Source organism: Sorex araneus, chromosome 11, assembly GCF_027595985.1.
Source record: "Sorex araneus isolate mSorAra2 chromosome 11, mSorAra2.pri, whole genome shotgun sequence".
In the NCBI taxonomy this organism is placed as follows: Eukaryota; Metazoa; Chordata; class Mammalia; order Eulipotyphla; family Soricidae; genus Sorex; species Sorex araneus.
This window is the reverse complement of record NC_073312.1, coordinates 41,194,351-41,214,544: the sequence shown is the minus strand read 5'-3', so window position 1 is coordinate 41,214,544 and position 20,194 is coordinate 41,194,351. Positions and strand designations below refer to the sequence as shown.

The 20,194-nt window shown below is 50.3% G+C and overlaps 1 protein-coding gene across 2 annotated transcripts in view; it reads right to left on the bottom strand.

Annotated features, from left to right (window-relative positions):
- Positions 1 to 20,194, bottom strand: part of GRID1 (glutamate ionotropic receptor delta type subunit 1) — a 755,119-nt gene that overhangs the window by 580,301 nt on the left and 154,624 nt on the right. For both annotated transcript variants that reach the window (XM_055118918.1, XM_004607420.2), the window contains exon 3: positions 18,268 to 18,552. In XM_055118918.1, the coding sequence (XP_054974893.1) occupies positions 18,268 to 18,552 (285 nt within the window). The remainder of the gene's footprint in view (positions 1 to 18,267; positions 18,553 to 20,194) is intronic.

Genomic DNA, 20,194 nt, shown 5'->3' with positions numbered 1-20,194 from the left:
ACACACAGCTTCCTCCCTTTTCCCTATGGCTGCCAGGAAGGCTTGAGGCCAGGCTGTGGTCCCTACCACCCCTCCCCCCGAGGCAGAGCAGCCACTGCTGCTGTCCTGCCTGCTTTCCTGGCTGCCACATTCTTAATCGCCTCATCTCTCCAAGCCTCATTAGAAGCCTCTGCAAACCCTCTCTGGATGCACATAAGAAATACAGAAACACAGAAGCAAACAGACAAGGCAACCAGAAACAAAGAAATCCCAAATCAAAAGTCATGCATGCCGCTGGCCCACGGGGTCCTGCAGGGTGGTCAACAGAGGGCTCCTAGCAGGCAAGTCCCCAGAGAGGCTGGCAGGGCCATGTTCAGCAGGAAACCAGGCACACAGAGGCTGCAGGGGAGTCGTGATAATACCCACAAGGAAAATGGCCGGGACAAAAGTGCTTCCACCTTCTGGTTCTAAGGGAACCAGGATTAGTGGCCTCCAGTGGGACACCTGGGCATGGAGTTTGGGAATGGGGAGGGTGGTAGGCAGTCAGTGCCTCCAGCATCCAAACCACCATGGAGATATGGCCACACAAATGCAACAATTCTGTCCTTTGCATGCACCAGGAAGAGGCAACCAAGGAGGCCAGGCTGCTGTTCTGAGCATGTCCACTAGACAGTTCCTCAGAGGCACCAGCACACAGCTCCGACCAATAAAAGGGGACACTTCCCACGAACACAGCCAATCAGGGACCAGCCCCCACCCCCCTTTCAGCTCCAGGTGGGCACTGCTCACTCCTCTCAAACACACCAAGCTCTTCCACACATATTTCACCTCCCATCTCTTCTCCTCTTCCCCTCAAGCTGAGGAAGCCTTTTTGGCTCCCACCGTAATTCCAACTCCATCCCCTCCCCAGGTAGTGTGGCCTGGGGGTTCTAGGCTTTCCACTGCTGTATGCCACTGCGAGGGCCAGCACATAGGCGCTGTCCAGGGTCCTGAGTGGTGATGGAGATGGAAATAGTCCTTCACTGTCACACCCATCACTTAGTTTCATTCCAACCTCCCAAGAACCCTCTGAGACTTGTCCTTTTTTATCCTCATCACAAATAACGATAAAATGGAGGCTGGGAGCACATTTTCAAAGCGCTTGGAGACAGGTTGGGTGAGGACCGGAACCCAAACTAAAGTCACCCACAAAACCTGAGTGGCCAGCATCACCATCACACAGTGGGACAGACACTCGCTCTGTGCTGATTCCTCTAATCAAACCGAGGGAAGAACTTCCTGAAAGGTTGGGTTTGTCCGGAGGCTTGTCTAGCCCTTTGGTCCCACCCTCCCACCCTCCAGTACGTGGACACTTTCCACACACCTGCCAAGGAGAACGGTGTAGACAGAGATAGCACCGTTGAGTGAGATGGAGAGGAGTGGATTTGTCTCCTAGACCTTTGAACACCATGGAAGTTGTGCGTATTACAGAAAGCTCAAATTGGGCCAAAGCTATAGAAAATATTGTCTAAGGCCATATTACCCTGAAGGTGCCTGATCTTGTCTGATTTCAGAAGCTAGGGTCACACCTGGTTACTACTTGGATGGGAGAGAAGCAGGTAAGGTGCTTGTCTTGCACGCAGCTGACCTGAGTTCGATCCCCATCATCACATATGGTTCCCAAGCCCCAACAGGAGGGGTCCCTGAGCACAGAGGCACAAGTAAGCCCTCAGCACAGCCGGGTGTAGCCCCAACTCAAAATAAAATAAAACCAAATTTTAAAAAGCTCAAGAAACAAAAGCTTCTTAGAAGAATGTATGGGAAACGAAATGCCCCCAAATGTAGATTCATTCACTCATCAAATATTTAATGAGCAGCTACAATGTCCCAGATGCTGTTCTTCACGTGGCTGGGAGGCCTCATTCAACAGAACAGACAAAATCCCTGTCTGTGTGGGACTAACATTGTGTTGGGGAAGACAAATACCCTCAAGATAAATAAATGAATGGTAACACATTCCATGAAAAGTAAATAAGGCAGGGAAGGGAGGATAGGGCTTCCAGGAGGAAACGGAGTTCCACTCTGAGCAAAGTTGGTGAGGTCAGGCCTTTGGGGCCTGTGGAATTGAAGCCAAGTCCAAAGGTGAGCAAACCACCTGCATGGATAGGTCCCCGGCAGAGGGCGCAGCCAGCGAAAAGAACCTGAGGTTCAGCAGAACGGGCATGTCCACGAAGCAGCGAGAAACCAGAGGGAGTGTAAGAGGAAGGGGCTGTGGGCAGAGCATGCAGACACCACTGCACACACAGTGCTCATATCCCAGTGCAGAGTAGAAAGCTCCAGGGGCCCCGAAAACCCTTTGATTTATATCGGAGGTTTCCCATAGGACACTTCAAAGGGAAAGACATTTCCAGAACTTTCCGGTCTCTTGAGACTCCCAAGAGCAAGACATTCTGAAATCTGTTTCAAAAATACTCTCTGGGGCTGGGGAGAGAGCACACGGAGGCCAGGGTGCAGGTCTTGTAAGCACAGGCACAGTTTAATTTTAATTTGCATACATGGTTTAATCCCCAGTACCATGTGGCTCCACAATGCAACCTGGTGTAGCTCTACAGACCCCTGAACACCACTGGAGGTGGCCCTGGTGACTCTCAGAACCAGTGGGCCCAAGCAGAATGTACCGCCGGGCCTTCACATTGAACTACCTGGCCTGGGTGGCCGAGTATCATGGAAGTGGCCATCAGGACCCCTGAGCACTGCTTCAGAGGGGCTCCCCACAAAATATTATTGCAGATACTGTCCCTACATCAGCCATGGGCCCCTGACACGTGCCTCTATTCAGTGAGTCACAGCCACAGTTACTGCCTGGCCGAGTTCTGCTGCATGAGAGGCAGGGGGATGCTTTCTAAGCACGAGGCTCTTGGCCAGGGATGCCCACCTGCCAGATCAGAAAAACGTGGCTCTTTGGGGTCCATGGCTGCTTCGCAGGATAGCAGCCGTGAAGCAGGTACTGAAACCCAGTTCTCTCTAACACTGAAGCCTGTGCTTATAAGCTTTCACATGCCACCAGCCAATATTTGCTGGACACTGCCAGGCAAAGGCTGAGAACCCTCTCGGACTAGCAAGCAGACCAGCAGGCTCTCCGCCCTGCCGGAGATGCCTTCAGCCTGCACTAAGATGAACTATGAAGGCACAAAGGGCTCCCCAGGTTCCCCTCCCTGTCTGCCATGTCTCCCTCTGCTCTCCCTCTCTCCTAACCAGCCCCACTCACACCAGGCCCTCAGAGACAGAGCAAGAGCATAGGTGGCTGCCCAGGGCCCCAGGCGGCACTGAAGCTGGAGGCTACCAGGCTGGTGCTGAAGTGCCTTCCTTAAAAGACATTCTGGGGTGGGGGGGATGCATATCTTGCCTACAGCAGCCCAGATTCAATCCAAGCACCCTATGGTTGCCCCTGACCACTGGCAGCAAGTGAGTCCCTACGCACCACCAGGTGCATCCCCTCAGAAGAAAGACATGCTTACATTCTACCTGATGGCCATAACCCCATGTCCTACAATCAACCAGGGTCAAAGCTACCTGATGCACCCACAGATTAAAGGAAGATAAGACGAACTTCAAACAGCACACAGCTAGGGCCACACCTCAATATTCCCTTCCAAACCTCCAGAGCTGAGGGTCCTGGTCACTCTCAGGAAATGACTGAAGCCTCAAGTTCAGTCCCTGGCACTGCGCCAATGCCCCCCCACCCAACCCCAGCACTACCAAGTAGGGCCTTGGCAGCCCCAAGACCTCGGGTCACCAGGAGCAGCCTTGGGCCCCTGGATACCACTGGTGAGTCCTTATTTAAAATGGCTGGAGAGAAAATACAAGGGTTAAGGCACATGCCTTACATGCCTGGCCCAGATTTGATCCCCCACCCCACACAGCGACACCAGGCGAGCACCACTGGATGTTCCCCAAGTATCCTGGCACTATGGGACCCAGCAACACTGCATCCCGGGGCCCCTGCATTGAACTAATGGCCCAGTTGTCTGGGAATTGCCAGGATGAGCCCCTAGAGCCTCTAGGTACTGTCTGGGAGCTCCCAGAAATAAATAATTAAATGAGTAAAATAGAGCCATGCTCTTCCTAAGGTGGGTGGGGAGAGCGTGCAAGGGACACTGCCCCGAGGATATAGTTTTCTGGGCTCTAACAGCAAAGACTATTCTTGTGTGTGCTGCAGCTAAGGAGATATAAGAAAGGAAGAGGGTCGGCAGGAGAGTGATCGCCAGGGGAGCACTGAGATATGACATGGGAAGAGGCCAGCACCAGAGTCCCCGCAGGCCATGGGCAGAGTCTCCTTTGTCCCTTTACTCACACCATGTCAGGCGTTTCCCCAGGCCCTGAGAGGCAAGCAGGAAGAGAAGAGCAAGGGAACTTTCGAGGACCTTGAATCTTCCAGTGAATACAATTCATGTGCCCAAAAGTACAGTTGCTTTGCAATTAGACTCAAGAACAAAACCCAGAACCCTCATCCCGGTTAAAGTTATTGTGGAACTTCTGAGTAGGTTTCCTAGCAATTAAACTCACTTACTCATTTAATCTAGAAAAAGTATTTATTGCTTCCATTTAAGCTAATGCCGTAATGATACGATGTGTGATTAATGCGATCGCTCACCATGGCAGCTCAGTCAGCTGGCCTGCTTTGCCAGGGGCCAGAAAGGAGACGTGGTTTGCGCTGAGCACTGATTAAAACAGCATTGGTCCTAATAACTCTCCTTCTTCCGGGGAGTTTCACTTCCATAAAACTCGGGGCTGAGGTGTTAACAGCTGCCAGGTATTTGCCATGAGAACCCAGGAACTGTTCGGCTGAGAGGTGAGATGGGTCCACAGAACCACCCGTGACCACATGGAGAACCTAGGAGCTCAGCCTCACTGCTGGGGGTGGCGCCTGGAATGTCCCCTGCAGGTTCAGGTCCTGTCTCCTAACAGTCCGTTAGTTCCCCAAGTACCAAGACGCAACCAAGACATGGCTTGGCTGCAGCACAAGTCATAGCAAAAAAATGCACCAGCTTGGAGACCAAGAGAGAATGAGCACCCACAAGCCACTCGTGAGCAGGAAGTTTCTCCATGAATTTTTATTGAGCTGCACCCTTGGCCAACACTGACTCCTTTAATCCACACAGCAACCACAGCAGCCAGGGTGCGTCGTTTCCTCCCCAAGCTACCGATGGGGCTGTGGATCAGAGAAACTGAGTGCCCCGCCCAGCAGTGCTCCAGAGGCACACTGAGAGCCAGCAGGCCACCCGAAGCTCACGGTCCTGAGCCCTTCCCTCAAAATCCAACACCCCAGAGCAGAACTGGACCTCTTATGTCAAGACTCTGGAAGATCCTTTGGCTCTCCTTAGCCTTGTGAGGGGAATGCTGACCACTGTGACCCTGGCCCTCACAGGTGATTCACGTGATCATCACCCCTTGCCCTGTGCCAGGCACTCTGCTGGGTGCTCTACCCTTGCGGGTCAGAAATGACCATCCTTGTTCCTGAAATGAGCTGAGGTTCAGCGCAGTTAGCAGTAGAAAGGGGTGGCAACCACACAGAGCTTTTTTATTTTCATAATTTGTTTTTGCACTGGACACAAAGCTCGAAAGTGGACCCCAAATAAATGCAATGGGAAAATACACCTCCCTTCCCTGTCCCAAGCCATTGCTCCCTAACATTTCCTGCGCGCATGTGTGTCCAATGGACGCCGGACACATTCCGATGGGAGCTGTTTACTCAGAACAACGCTCCCCGCCCCCGTCCTCGCCTTGCTATTGTCGGCTAACCGGGCAGTGTGCTGGAACTACTGCCTCTGAGTACATAGAGAACCATAGTTTTTCATTAAATGTATATATCATAATGTATCTTACCAATTTGCTGTGGATGGACATTTAAGATGCTGGCAATTACTACTGTTCCCCAAACTGCTACAATAAATCCGTGAGCATTACAGAAAGAGCAGTCCTGCAGCGTCAGCTCCCCGCAGCCTGAGGACCGTGAGGAGAAGCTGCGGCGGGGCTGCAATGTGTTAGGCAAGTTTGGGGCATCAAAACCGACCAGTCTGTGCCCCCATCCCAGCCATCGTCACCTGACCTAGAGCAAATCCCTTCTGGTCAGTGCACCTGTTTCCTTCTCTGTCAAACAGGGATAGAAAAACCCACCTTCAAACGGTTGCTAACAGGATGGTACATGCTCAAGCGTGAGCACAGGATGTGAGCTATTATGCACCTACACCTGGGTCATTAGATCACCTGCCCCTGCATGGACACTGGGTCTGAGCTTTCCCCTCAGTCATCATCACTCCCCTGCTTCCACCCACCCCAGTGCACTAAGCTTCTTCCCTTTTGCCTGTAGTCAGTGAGTCTACACAGGCGGCAGAAGGGCCTGACCTTTCTGGAGATGAAGTCTCTCTCCCCCATGCCCAAGGTCTGCTCTCAGATCTCTGGACTGGGTATGAAAAATAAGTGATAATTCGGCTCATCGGAGTTCTGGGGACTCTGAGTTCATCGATGAGACCTCAAATACCCACCTGGCCTTGGCTCCCATCTGGTCCCCAGCCACAGCCCATAGTCCAACTCTGCTCTTTCTCGCATTTTCCCCTGCCACCATGCCATCTAGCACGTCCTTTCCTTTTCCAGGGGTACTCTCCCTGCTCTCTTCCTCCCAGTGCTCTTTGCTTGCCTAACACTTCCTAGTCCTTTAGGCCCTGAATTATCTATCATCTCCTCCAGGAAGCACTCCCCAGTCACCATGTTACTGCTGTGCAATCAGCCCCAAGGAAAGCTCAACCCAAAGGTGACCGCAGAGCCTGGGGGGGTCGTGGAAGACTGCTGGACTGAACTTGCAGGGTGAGGCTGCATCTGAGTGAGGAATCTGGGATGAAACGGTGAACCCCCAGCTAGAAAGGCCCTATATGCTGTCAATGTAAAGCACAAGGTTTCAGCTTTACGACATTGAGGCCCAGACACCTTCTTTCCTTCTCTCTCTTTATTACAAGAACCTTACAGCACACTTCGTCCAGCCTGCAAAAGGGAAATAGATGCTTAAGTCAGGGAGGTATGAACAGCTGGCGCTGCCTGCCCTATCCCCAAGGTAGGTGGGGTTGTTCACTTTGATGCTGCCTGTTCTGCTGTCTCTTATGATGAAAACAGGCATCCTCTTTGAACAGGAACAAGCAATTCATGATCGTAGGCAATGTAAATGAAGAGCTCTTCAACATCCGCAGTAATGGAACAAAGGTGAATGTACAAAGTGAGATGTCTCGGTGCGCTGAAACAGTGGGAGCCGGGCATCCCCCAATTCTTTTAACCTCTCTCTCTCTCCACATCTCCCCCCTGAGCACAGCGCAGGATCCGCGGTTTTCCTGAGCGCAAAATGGTGACGGCGACCCAGCTGAAACGGGAGGCGCGCGCGCTTGCGGGAGGCCCCAGGGGGCGGGGGCGGCGACCCCCGCCCACAGCAGATAGATACTTAAACCCACCTCCCCCACGTGTGCTTCCCTTTGGACCCTGCTGCGGAGCGAGCATGATGGAAGAGCCCAAGGAAGCGCTCTTGGACTCCAAACAGCCCACTGAACTAATTCCGGCATGGGACCAGAGACCCCACGGTGCGCTGAAACAGTGGGAGCCGGGCATCCCCCAATTCTTTTAACCTCTCTCTCTCTCCACACCTCCCCCCTGAGCACAGCGCAGGATCCGAGGTTTTCCTGAGCGCAAAATGGAGACGCCGAGCCTCTCTCTAGGCTTCTTCATCTTATGAGCACCATAAAAGGGTAAAAGTTTGTAGTGATATTTCTGGTTGTACTTTTCCTGGACTTTATACAGAAACCCAAAACCGCGCGGCCGCTGTCGCGGCCGCGCGACCTAATGTCATCTTAGCATCAGCAATATGTAATATGTCCCTTTTTAATGGGTCGGACTTTTGTGGGAGATCCTAACAAGAATAGTAAGTCTGTTGCTGAAATATTGAAGGCAATCAAAGTGGTAGCCATCTCTCTAGACTGAACTAAGCTATATCCCCACGCCGGCTGAGAAGAAATATCCTTCTTTCTCGGGAAGAAACGCGGCGTGGTGTCAAACATAGTGTGATGTCCATTAAGCAAACAGACCTGGTGGCGTGGGAATGGGATATAAGGGGAAAAATTATGTACATGGAACAGTGGGACGCTGGTGGAATCTCGAGCCAGAGCCGATACCAGCGCAAGCCCTTCGGTTCCAGAAACTGCTTGCAGAAACTCTACTAGTCTATCAACTAAGCCAGAGCCCCACGCCTGCCGATGACGGGAAATAACCATCCTTTTCGGTTTTTTTTTCCCTTGTCAGGCAGCGTGGCGATTACCAAACAGGCGTGAACTCGGTGGCGCGGGGCAAGGGGGAAAAAGAAAAGTTATGTAACAAACAGCGGGACTTAATATCTCTATATTCTTAGCAGTGGAGAACTATCAAATGCCTCCTTGGCAATAGGACTGCTTTCCTTTTTTGGGGGAAACCCCAACAATGGTAGTGAGTTGTGTGTTGAAACATGGAATGTAATCGAGATAAGGCATAAACGAAGTGGAACTTATCATGTACAAGGGTGGGGACTGGGGAGGTGGGAGGGGGTGGCAGGTATACTGGGGGGGTTGGTGATGGGAGATGGGCACTGGTGAAGGGAAGGGTGTTTGAGAATTGTATAACCGACATAATCCTGAGAACTATGTAACCCTCCACATGGTGATTCAATAAAATTATTTAAAAAAAAAAAAAAAAAAAAAAACAAAGTGAGATGTCTATCTGGTCCCTGACACATCTGAAAAGATTTTCTTAAACTTTAACATTCAGCGTAGATTGGAGGAAATGGGCCCAATTTCCTGTTTTGGATTGTTTTTCATTATGGGAGGGACTTCCTAAGCAGTATGAAGGGACCCAGTATCACTCCCAGCAATACTCATAAATACAATACTCAATAAAGCAGACCAAGGGGTACAATGCTAGATTCCAAGGACATGGAGCTGCTCGGGACCTTGGGTACCAATGACCACCATGAACAGCAAAAGTCACTTCTGCAAGATAGTGGCAGTGGTGGATGGTGTGGGGGAGGTACACCTGGGCGGTCTCTCTCCCGAGCCCACACTCTTCACCCCTATGCTCCAGTGAGTCTCAAAACCAACACACAAAGCGGAAAACAGGGACTGAGCAATATGCTGAATAGGATCCCACTCTTGTTTAAGATGTCAAAGACCAAGAATCTACATAACATTCTTCTACAGTTAGGGAAAAAAAAAGATTTTTAAAATCCCTTCTCTATTTAGTCAAAATCTGATGTTCCATAACCTGGCTTCCATTTTAAACTCTCTTATTTGCCAAATTTTCAGTGAGCTCCTCTAATAGGACAGGTTCAGTGACTGAGTCTGGGTCAGCAGGGCAGGAGAGTTCCTGAGCCAGGTGGATAGGAAGCTTGTGTGCCACGGGGCACACCAAGGAGAAACAAGTTTCCATGCATCCCATTCATTAATATCATTTGTGAGCTGAGCACCCCTCTAGGTGATGTCAACCCTTCACAGATTGACTCTTTCAGTCCCTCACTTCATTCCGTTCTTAACCCCTGGCAGCACACACCATTCATCCCCTGTTGGTACGCAGTGCAGCTAGGATGCATCTCTGGGAGGGACCCTGCCCTCCAAATTTCTAACTTCTCCAGCCCCTCCTGCTCCCAGCTCATGACAGGCCTTCCTTCCCACCTCAGATCCTTTACACTCAGCATTCACTCTTCCCAGAACACTCACTCTCCCCCTAAACCTGGGCATGGTGGTCTCCCCCTCACGCAACACGCGAGAGGCCTTCGGTGAGCTTCGGATCCCCGGTGGCTTCCCGCTCACCTTCCCGGTCATTCACCATCACTACCCCATCTCCTTGCTTTGCTTCCTAGGGGGTAGTTTCTACCAGCTGACATTATCCAATATGGCTTCATCCACTGGACTGTCAAGGCAAAGTAGGAAACTTGATTCCTGACCCTCTTGCTTACCAGGGCATCCCCAGGGTCCTGCAGGGTCTCTGCACATAGTTGATGCTGCTGGACATGGAGGCACACGGCAAGTGCTAGGCACAGCACCTAGAGCAATGGCCTCCAGAACGAGGCATGGATGTTAGAGACCCTGGATTGTGAGATGATTCTTAGAGGGACAGGAAGAAAAAGCAGCCAAGAGACAGATACCAAAAGTAGGTAGCTAGACACATTTGGATATCCCATTTGGAGAATGACAGTGTGTGTAATTTCTAAATAAATACACACATACGTGTGTATATTGTTGACACATGTGGCCAAAAACTTTAGGGATTTTTGGCTCAGAAGGAGAGATAGAGGAGGAAACACACTGTCTCATAACACAGTCTCATCAATGTGTAAGAGGGGAAAAACTTCTTAAGTGAAAGTTGATTAAATACAAATCTGACAACACTGTAAAGAACTTTCCAGAAACTCAGACTTTGTCAAACCCAAAAACATTTTTCTAACTTTTTTATTGAACCACTGTGAGATAGACCCTTACAGAACTGTTCATGATTGGATTTCAGTCATACAGTGTTCCAACACCCATCCCACCACCAGTGTACATTTCTCAGCATCAGTGTCCCCTGGTTCCCTCTCATCATCCCCCACCCTCCACCCGAGTCGGCCTGCCTCAATGGCAGGCACTTTTCTTCTCTCTCTCTCTTTCTCTCTCTCTCTGTCTTTCTCTCTCTCACTCTCTCATTCTCTCTCCTTCTGGGCATTGTGGTTTTCAATACTGATACTGAAAGGTTACCAAGAATATCCCTTTGCATACTTTCAACACTCCATTCTTGTCCAGCGTGATAATTCCCAGCTGTTATTGTCACACCGGTCTCTTCTCTTCTCCATCCTACCTACCCTCAGCCCCACACACAACTGTAGTTAGATCCAACCATTGACCAGTCCTCCTAACCACTGTTTTCCCTGTTGTATCCACTCATCCGTTCTTGAGCACTCAGGTTGCTTCCAGATTCTTGCTATGGCATCAAAAAAAATTTTTTAAACCTCAATTTTAATTTTTAATGTGGTGTGTGTGTGAATGTGCATTCGGGTGTCTGTATGTGTGTGTGTGTGTGATATCAATACCAGGGTCTCACTCATGCAAGTCATGTGCTCTACTGCTGAGCCACCTCCCAGTCCAAGCCTCGGTTTGTAAAGGGCAAAATAATTACAAACTATAAATAGGCACTTCATAGGAAGGATAACAAAAATAGCCCATAAAGATAAGAAAAGATGTTCAACCTCATCTGTTATCAGGAAAATGCAAATTGAATCACTGTGATATAGCATTTCATGCAAAACCCTCAAAGATTAAAAACAATGCCAGGTGTTGATGAGATTGAGGAGTTTCGAACTGCTGTACTTTACAGATGGCAATGTAAATAGGGAGGAAAGCACTGGAATGTAATTTGGAATAACTACACACAGACCTAATAGTCAAGCAATTCTGCTCCTCGGAATAGACTTCAAAGACCTCCTCACACATGGAAACCAACCCCCCCCCAAAAAAAACACTCTATGAACCTATGAAAACCTTCCAATCAGCATTATTTCTAAAGCAAAAACATGAAAATAACCCAAATTCCCATAACTTAAAGTGAGCAATAAATCAGGTGATGCTAGACCACAGTAAAAATGATTGAATGTACCCACCAGCTTCAATCAAATGGACCTCAAAAATCTAACGCTGAGTGATAAAAAGCAACCATAAAAGTACAAAGTGTTACTCCACATATTTAAGGCTCACAAGTAGGCAAAACTAAGCAATGTGGATATTAGGATCCATACCTGCAAGGGAAACAATAGAGAAAATTCAAGGAGCTGGTTAGTGTAAACTCCAAGCAGGGTTCTGGTGCTTATTATTATTTTTCTTTTTTTTTATTTTAATTTTTTTATTGAGTCACCATGTGGAAAGTTACAAAGTTTTCAGGTTTAAATCTCAGTTATACAATGCTCAAATATAATGTAACTTAGAAGTACAAGTTGGCAATGATGCAACTTCTGGCAGATATCTCTCTGGACTTAGTTACTAAAATACTAAAATACAGAAACCCAAAACCGAGAGGCCGCTCAGTGTGGTCACTCGACCTCATACCTCTTCATCCTCAGCAGTGGCACTTATTATTTTTTAAAGATTTTTTAATTGAATCACTGTGATACAGACCCTTAAAAAGCTGTTTGTGACTAGGTTTCAGTTACACAGTGTTCCAACACCCATCCCAGACAAATTGATAAAGAAACTATGGCACATCTCCACAATGGAATACTATGCAATCATTAGGAAAACACGAAGTCATGAAATTTGCCTATAAGTGGATGGTCATGGATAGTACTATGCTGAGTGAAATGGCCAGGGAAAACAGGAGGACTGGTCAATGTTTGGAATCAACCACAAGTGTGGGTGGTTCTGGCCCTATTATGGCTTCCTTCACCTTCCCTCTGCTCTGTTGTTGTTGTTGCTACCGTGACTGGGGGTGACACACTGTTCGTGGTGCTCTCTCACTTGGCTACAGTGTTCGCCAGAGTTTGGATGCACCTGGTTGTGGCATCTGCACATATCTTCCAGTGGCCACACTCTTCAGGTGAGGTGCTTGCACACCCTCTGGGCACAGTGCTTGTTGGAATCGCTGCGTAATTCACACACTTGCATGCCGGAGGTCACACTGCTGACCGTGGTGTTCACCCACCTCCAGATGCCGGGCTGCTGGGGATCATACTTCCCAGCTTTGGTGCACATTCACAACTGATTATGAGAAATAACCCAAACACTCAGTTGCAGCATCAGGGGTGCCAAGGAGCATAGCCACAGGGAACAGACTGGCCCCATGTGGACACCACCAAGGATCGAACTCTTGACCTCAGACTTATAAGGCAGACACTTTTAACCCTGAGCCATCCCCCAGGTCCTCCTTTACATTTTTGGGTTGTGGGTGGAGGTTGGAGGTATGGGAACCATACCTGATAGTGCTCAGGGGACCATATGCAATGTCAGGAATTGAAGCTGGGTCAGTCGTGTGCAAGTATAGTACCTATATTATATCTCCAGTTCCCCTTTCTTATGTTTTGAAAAAACAAACAGTATGTGGCAATGCAAGTTCACTGTACTGTCATTTTATAACTTGATATAGCACTGTAGCACTGTTGACCCACTGTTCATCGATTTGCTCGAGCGGGCACCAGTAAATTCTCCGTTGTGAGACTTGTTGTTACTGTTTTAGGCATATTGAATATGCCACAGGTAGCTTGCCAGGCTCTACCCTATGGGCGGGATAGTCTCGGTAGCTTGCCGCAGTCTCCAAGAGGGACGAAGGAATCAAATCCAGGTCGGCTGCGTGCAAGGTGAATGACCTACCGCTGCGCTATCGCCCCAGCCCAACTTGATATATACACTGTAAATATACAACACTGCTAATTTTTTGACATTTCAAAACTATCACAAATAGACAATGACCCCTCATGCAGAGCCCTGAGAGTTTCTGTAAAATTTCTGAGCTTTCTTAAAAAGAAAAAAAATTTAATATTTTGTTTCTTAAAATTCTAGTCAAGTTAACAACCTTTCCCAGGTTTGTTAGCTTGTCCAGAAACCAAAATATCCCAAATATGCAATGAGAAAAAAGCGGCCTGGGAACTGGCTTCATCTCTCAGCTCTGCACAGCTTCTGTCCAGTCTCTCTACCCTCCTATTTCGTCCAAAACAAGTGCCTTAAATAATTTAAAAATCATTGTACACAGCTGAGCCTTAGTGGATATCTGCTAAATGAGTCGATGGTTTCAAAGATTCCATCACAACTACCCCCGCATTCAAATGTATTTGCTAGGAAGAAATTATGACTGCAGCTTCTGCCCCATCCCAACATACAAATGAATATCCCAGCATTTGATGTGGTTAAGTCTGAAAGTTCTCTGTTCTGTTCAATCCAAACTTTTGGTATTTTAATGTTACAAATTTTCTCTCTCAAATGTCAGCTTCTCTTTTATTTTTCCTTTCGCTGTCACAACAAGCATACAAGTATTTTTTGATGGAATTTTACCAAATGGCACATCTTGCATTTTGTAAACCGCATACATACAAACTTCTCTCTCACCCCACTGCCAAGCTCTGTCTCAGGGCCCAGCACTTTTACATCTCTGACACCTGACTCCCGACTCAAATGCCAGGAGCTCTCAGTGTCACATAGGGCAGGATATTCTTAGGTTTAAAGAGAGGCTGAGAAGCAAGTGAAGAAGAACCAAAGCCTCCCAGAGCAAGAGCAGGACTTTATGTATGACATTCACTAAAGTCACTGAGCACACCAGCCTTGGGCATAAGAAGTCTCTTCTAAACCAACGCCCCCCACCCTACTCCTTAGCATCAACTCTGCCTGACTGGAGAGGGGAGAGCAAAGCAAAACCCTAGCGAGCCCAAGACTACAAGACACGATAGTGCCTATCAAGTCGAAAGAACCTCCCGGAGCCTCGTGTTCCTTATCTGTAAAATCCAGTAATAATCACATCCCTGAGACAGTCAAATTAAATGACATAATGTATGTAAAGATATTAAGAGTCCAGTAAACACACACACACCAAAAAAAAAAAGCGACTATATCCCCAAATCATTTCTGTTTGACTTTGGAAGGAATGAATCCATCTTTACACTCAATTTGCTTTCTAATTGGGCTCATCTTCGGCAAGTGCTACAGTGATGTGGAGAGTAGGGGGGGGGGCGGGGAGAGGAGTTCTGGAGGCACCATTTGTCTTGGAGACACCAGCAACAGAAATCCACCCACAACCCTGGCATGGGCCAAAGTCAGCCCTGCCCAGGGAATGTCACGGTCTGCACTCCTGGGACTGCACATGCACCTGACAGCATTTGGGCGTCCACTATCTCAGCTTACCTAAAAAAGTACATTGGAAAATGGGCCTGCGGGTGGTCCGGGTTTGAGCAGCACAGTCAGGACAGACAATAGAAGCTGAGATGGTCCAAGGTTTGCAGCAAATGCCCTGGGACAGAGACTTGACCTCCAAGTGGACCAAATCAGAGGGACCATGTCCAGAACAAACAAAGGATGCAGTCCTGCACAGAATCTAAAGATCAAGTGCTGAACTTCAAAACCCCTGTGGTCGAATGGTCAGAACTATGGACAGCAGCAGCTGCAGGCTGGGCCCCAAGCTCTGAGGTTTCAATTCCCCACTTCCCCACTTCCAGGTTAGAATCAGCACGCAGGGCACACTGCTGCCATCCTTCCCCTGCACCGGGAAAACCATGGTTTTCATGCAAAAACCAGGACACTGGTTATGGCTGAGCCCACAACCTACTCAACAACAACACTGAAGTTGCAGTGGCCCACCAGTGTTATTGGCTACCCTGAATCTTAGGGAATTATTGATAAACACCAGTCTGTTGGCAAACCAACTTCAGTCCCAAAAAAGACAGCAAACATGTTCATGTCAAAACAGAGGAGCATATCCAGCTTTAGCTTTGATTGGAGGTTCTTTGAGTAGCAGAGAAAGGAGGAGAGTGGGGAGGGGGAGCAGGGGGTGTGGGAGAGGGAGTATACTCACTGGAGGGAAGGAACAAGAAAGTCTCCACAGAATGAAGCATGTGCACTAGCCTATGTTCCCTCTCTCAAAAGGGAAATAATACAGAACTCTTCTCTCTCTCTCTCCCTCTCCCCCGCTCTCTCTGTCTCTCTCTCCCCCCCCCCCACTTTTGTTTTGTCATGTGACAATGGCTTGACATTGGGGCCAGAGCGATAGTACAGTGGGTAGAGCATTTGCCTTGCACATGGCCAACCCAGGTTTGATTCCCAGCATCCCATATGGTCCCCTGAGCACCACCAGGAGTGAATCCTGAGTGAAAAATCAGGAATAAGCCCTAAACAATGCCCAGGTGTGACCCAAAAAGAAAGAAAAAAAAAAGAAAACAAAGAAGTATAGCTCGACAGCTGTGGGTTCTCATACATGAGTTTGTCTATTCACACAGTGGGGCTACATGAGTCAGAAGCACATTGTCCCTCTCACAGCGCTGACAGCCTGGTGCATGAGTGCAGTGTCTGGTGGAGGATGGGCTTGAACGTGTCAGAAGAATCAATCAGAGAAGGGAAGAGAACCCGCACTTGGGAGCGCACATCGCCCAAAAGCCAGCCACATCCTCATTCTCTCCGCTTTACCCCTCCAGGGGACGGGAAGGAGACGCCACACCCTTTCCTTGAAGACTTGGCTCTGGAGCTGAGTGGAGAAAAGGGCGCCAGACAAAGAAAGCAGACTTTGAGCATGCGTCCTTGGTGTGGTTCAATCTGCAAGAACTACCAGAGCCCAGAGGTGGTGGTCAGCTCCCAGCAATGCCTCCTCCAAACCCCTGAGAGGACCAAGAGCTCGGGGGGTCTGCACAGACCAAGCAGACGGGAGCAAAGGAGCTGGGAGCGGATGTGCAGGAAGCCCTGCAGGCCTGCTCATGCTTCAGTTTACACGTAGCCAGGTGAGTGTTTTCACCTCCGCTGCCTTGTCACATAGAGATCCCTGGACTGTCCCAGACAGGGTGCCAGCTGTGCCCACCCAGGATGCCAGCTGCACTCTCCAGCCCCTGCAACAGCCACGGTCAACCCCAGAGCAGCCCAGACGTCACCATGGAGCCTCCAGCACTGAGTGTGGTCGGGGAAACGGGGCCCCTGAGGCCGGGGTCCTGTGGGCTCCTCGGGACTGTGACACAGACTCCAGCTCCCAGCCCCAGCCAGGGATGGAGCAAGAGGAAGAGGCCAGTTCCTGGACAGAGGCCAGTTTCAGTGCCGAGTCCTGAGCCACCCTCACGTCAGCACCCCCACCTCATCTTCCTGCAGCACAGCGACTGTTTGCTCTTTCAATTCCTCCTGGAAGGCTCCGAACAGCATATTTGCTCAAGAGCTGAGGACAACATTCCAGTCTTAGGGAAACAGAGTATTTAGGCAAATGCAAACATATGCCGGGTTCTCCTCCTAGTTACATTCTTGGCGAAGGAGTGATTTCACTCAGAGACAAAGCAGGACTTTTGAGGAGGGCTGGTCACCCATCCCTTCCATCCTGCCCTGCACTAGGGGACTCGGCCTTGAAAGACCAGTGACACAGATGCTGTGACTGTTAAAAGGGATGCTCAGGAATCCTGGGCGGGCACAGCTGGCACCCTGGCTGGGACGGTCCTGGGATCCAGATGGGACAAGGGGACAGAGGTGAAGACACTCACCCAGGTACGTGTAAACTAAAGCATGAACAGGCCTGTGGGTCAAAACAAGTCCTGCTGGGCACCCTGCACATATGGTGCATGTTGCCATCAGGAACCTGCGTATGTACCACTCTGCTGTATTTTTCATAATTGCATGTGACTATCAGAAATTCCAGGGCTGGAATGATTGATAGCACAGCAGGTAGGGCGTTTGCCTTGCATGCAGCCGACCCGGGTTCAATTTCCAGTATGCCATATGGTCCCCCAAGCACCACCAGGAGTGATTCCTGAGTGCAGAGCCAGGGGTAACCCCTGTGCATCACCAGATGTGACCCCAAAAAAAGCAAAAAAAAAAAAAGAAATACCAATAGAAAAAGTTTAGCACACACAACAGAAAGCCATTTCATCTCTTATCTATGTAGGACCAGTAAGAAAATCTAAAGAAGCCCCATTTTTCTGCTTTCAAATCTAGCTAATTGTGATTTTTTTTCTTCATATGAGAGTCTTCAACAATGCCATGTCATTAGCCAGGGCCAGTGATCCCAGACCCACATATACCAGCCTGGCCCCAGGACCCTCGGGGGTCTCTACCAGCCCCTTTGTCTGAGACCCTAAATCTTACGGCAGATCAGAGCAGAGGGAAGCAAGGAGGCTGGGCCTCCCAGCCAGCGAGAGGGACCATCAATCCTTCAAGAACAGGCCTGGGGCGGGCTCGGGCAGGCCGGCCTCCACCTCTGCCTGCACACAGCCCTTTGGATCCCCGCCAGCAGTTTGTTAATATTTTATTGAAAACTCGAAGATGCTTCAAACTTCACTGTCATGATAAAGTGGTGTTGCTAGGCAACTTTAGTGCCTATCTACGGATCTGGCTTTTTGCAGCTCTTCCTCCACTCACGATGCTCCAGGTGGGGCCCCAGCAACCCCCCGACCCACTCAGTTCAGACCGCTGGCCAGTGCCCCCACCTGGCCCTCTCAGAAGCACTCAGCACCATGTGTCAGATCCGAGCTTGAGGGCCTGGGCCATCCCTGGGCCTGGCCATAGCCCCACCAGGGCCCCAGAGCAAAGCCCTCAGCTGTGCCCCGCCCCGACTCACCATACTCGCTGTCATAGAACATGACGAACTTCTGCCAGCCCAGCTCTGTGACCAGCCTGAGCATGACGTCGTTGAGGCGCACGGGGGGCCGCGAGGCCAAGGTGTAGGCCTCCCCGTCGGGGCTGGGGTTCAGGTGGCAGGCAGTGCGCGGCGACCCTCCCGGGTTGCGCTGGACAAAGAGGTGTGGGATGTGCATGGCGTCGGTGAGGGACTGCAGGGCGTTTGCTGACGCACAGCCGGTGGACGTGACCAAGGCCAGAATGCCCTGGGTCATGAGGTCACAGGCTGGAAGAGAGAAAGAGAGGGAGAGAGGTGAGCGTGGAGCCCTGTGGTCCTGGCTCTGACCCACACGGCCGCACAGGTAGCTCCAGAGAGGCTTCCTCTCTGCAGGGATCCAGAACACGCCTGGGCTCAGGCCTGTGCCTCTCGCTGGCTCCGTCTCACTGACGCTCAGAGATTCCACTCGGCATTCCTGCTGCCGGGAGACAATACAGCAGTTAACATGCACCCGAGCTGGAGTCAATCCCAGAGACCACTTAGTCCTCTGAACACAGTCGGGTGTATGGCCCTGGAGACCCCAGCATTGCCAGGGTGGGCTGAGTCACCCCTGGCACTAAACAGTCTTAGCAGCAGCGCCTTCTCAAACTCCTGCACTGAACCCCCGACCCCGCTGGATGAACCACAGCTGAGGCCCCAGGCCTTCTGAGCATCATTCAGGGAGACCCCGAAACCAACAAGACACTCGTGTCCATTCAACAGAGGAGCAAAAAGCGGTTCGAAAGAGGCCTAACCCCTTTGCTCTAGGTGACCCCTAGAGCCACGGCAGAAACTGAGTCTGACCCCCACCCCATCATTCTCCACGCCCATAAGCACTGCTAAATGAGTCTTCCTATGTCCCACTGGGGCCCAGAGCCCCCGAGGAGCCGAGAACTCATTTTGTGGATTAATATATCCCCAAGGCCAAGTCACAGGTCGGGCACATCCATGTGCTCTGCTGTCGCTGGCTGAATGCAGCTGAGGGTGATTGAAGGGAGTGAATTACATTGGAGAGGCAGAGAAACGCTTACCCCGGAGGACCTGGGTTGTAGGCAAGAAGGAAAAAAAAAAAAGACAAAACACAATCCCAAACAGACAGAAACCCTCAGTCTTCTGGCCAAGTCCACTTGATTCAGATCATAAAAATATTGAGCCGCGTCCCAAATGAAGTGGTTGGTCCCAGAAACTCAGGATTATTCAAGTGCTGCTTGACGCTAACAAAGCAAGCAGCCCTGCAGCCAGGGTGGCCACCGCAGAGCACGCGGCGGGTGGGGGGGGGGGGGCCGGGAGAGGGGAGGTGACCAGGTGCCAGTCAGCAGCGGTTTCTAGGTTGGCTGCCCTCGGACTATCACTTGGAGACATCCAGGCATGGCTGCCTAAGGGGAGGCACCCCTTTGGTCTGCACACTTAAGCCTTGGAAGGGGAGAGCAGACTGACAGCAAGATGCAACTCCCAGCACTGCAACCCCCTGCACCAGTTCAAAGGCAAACATTTATTAGGAATGCTTTACGTGACGGCAGGAACGGGGGGAAGCAGATGCAGTTTCAAAACACAGCCTGGGAATGTCAGCAGGCCATCTGCTGCAGACGGCAGACTTTGGAACAACTTTGACAATGCGGATCTTTCGCTTGAGAACCTTTGGATTTATGTAATGCCTCCGACAAGACTAGGAGGAAACGCAGCTCAGGGAAGGAAGGAACAACCCCAAGTAGCAAGACGGTGGGATCCGGGGAGGGACCGGAAGAGGAAGACCCCCATCTCTTCCCCACACCGGGCGAAGGCCAGCTCCTTCCAGGTGAGGGCTCTCAGTGGACAGCTCCAGGAGCACGGCAGGACAGAACCAACAGTTCTGCAAGGCTTTTGGCTTTCCCTCAGGAGTCAGGGGTGCAGC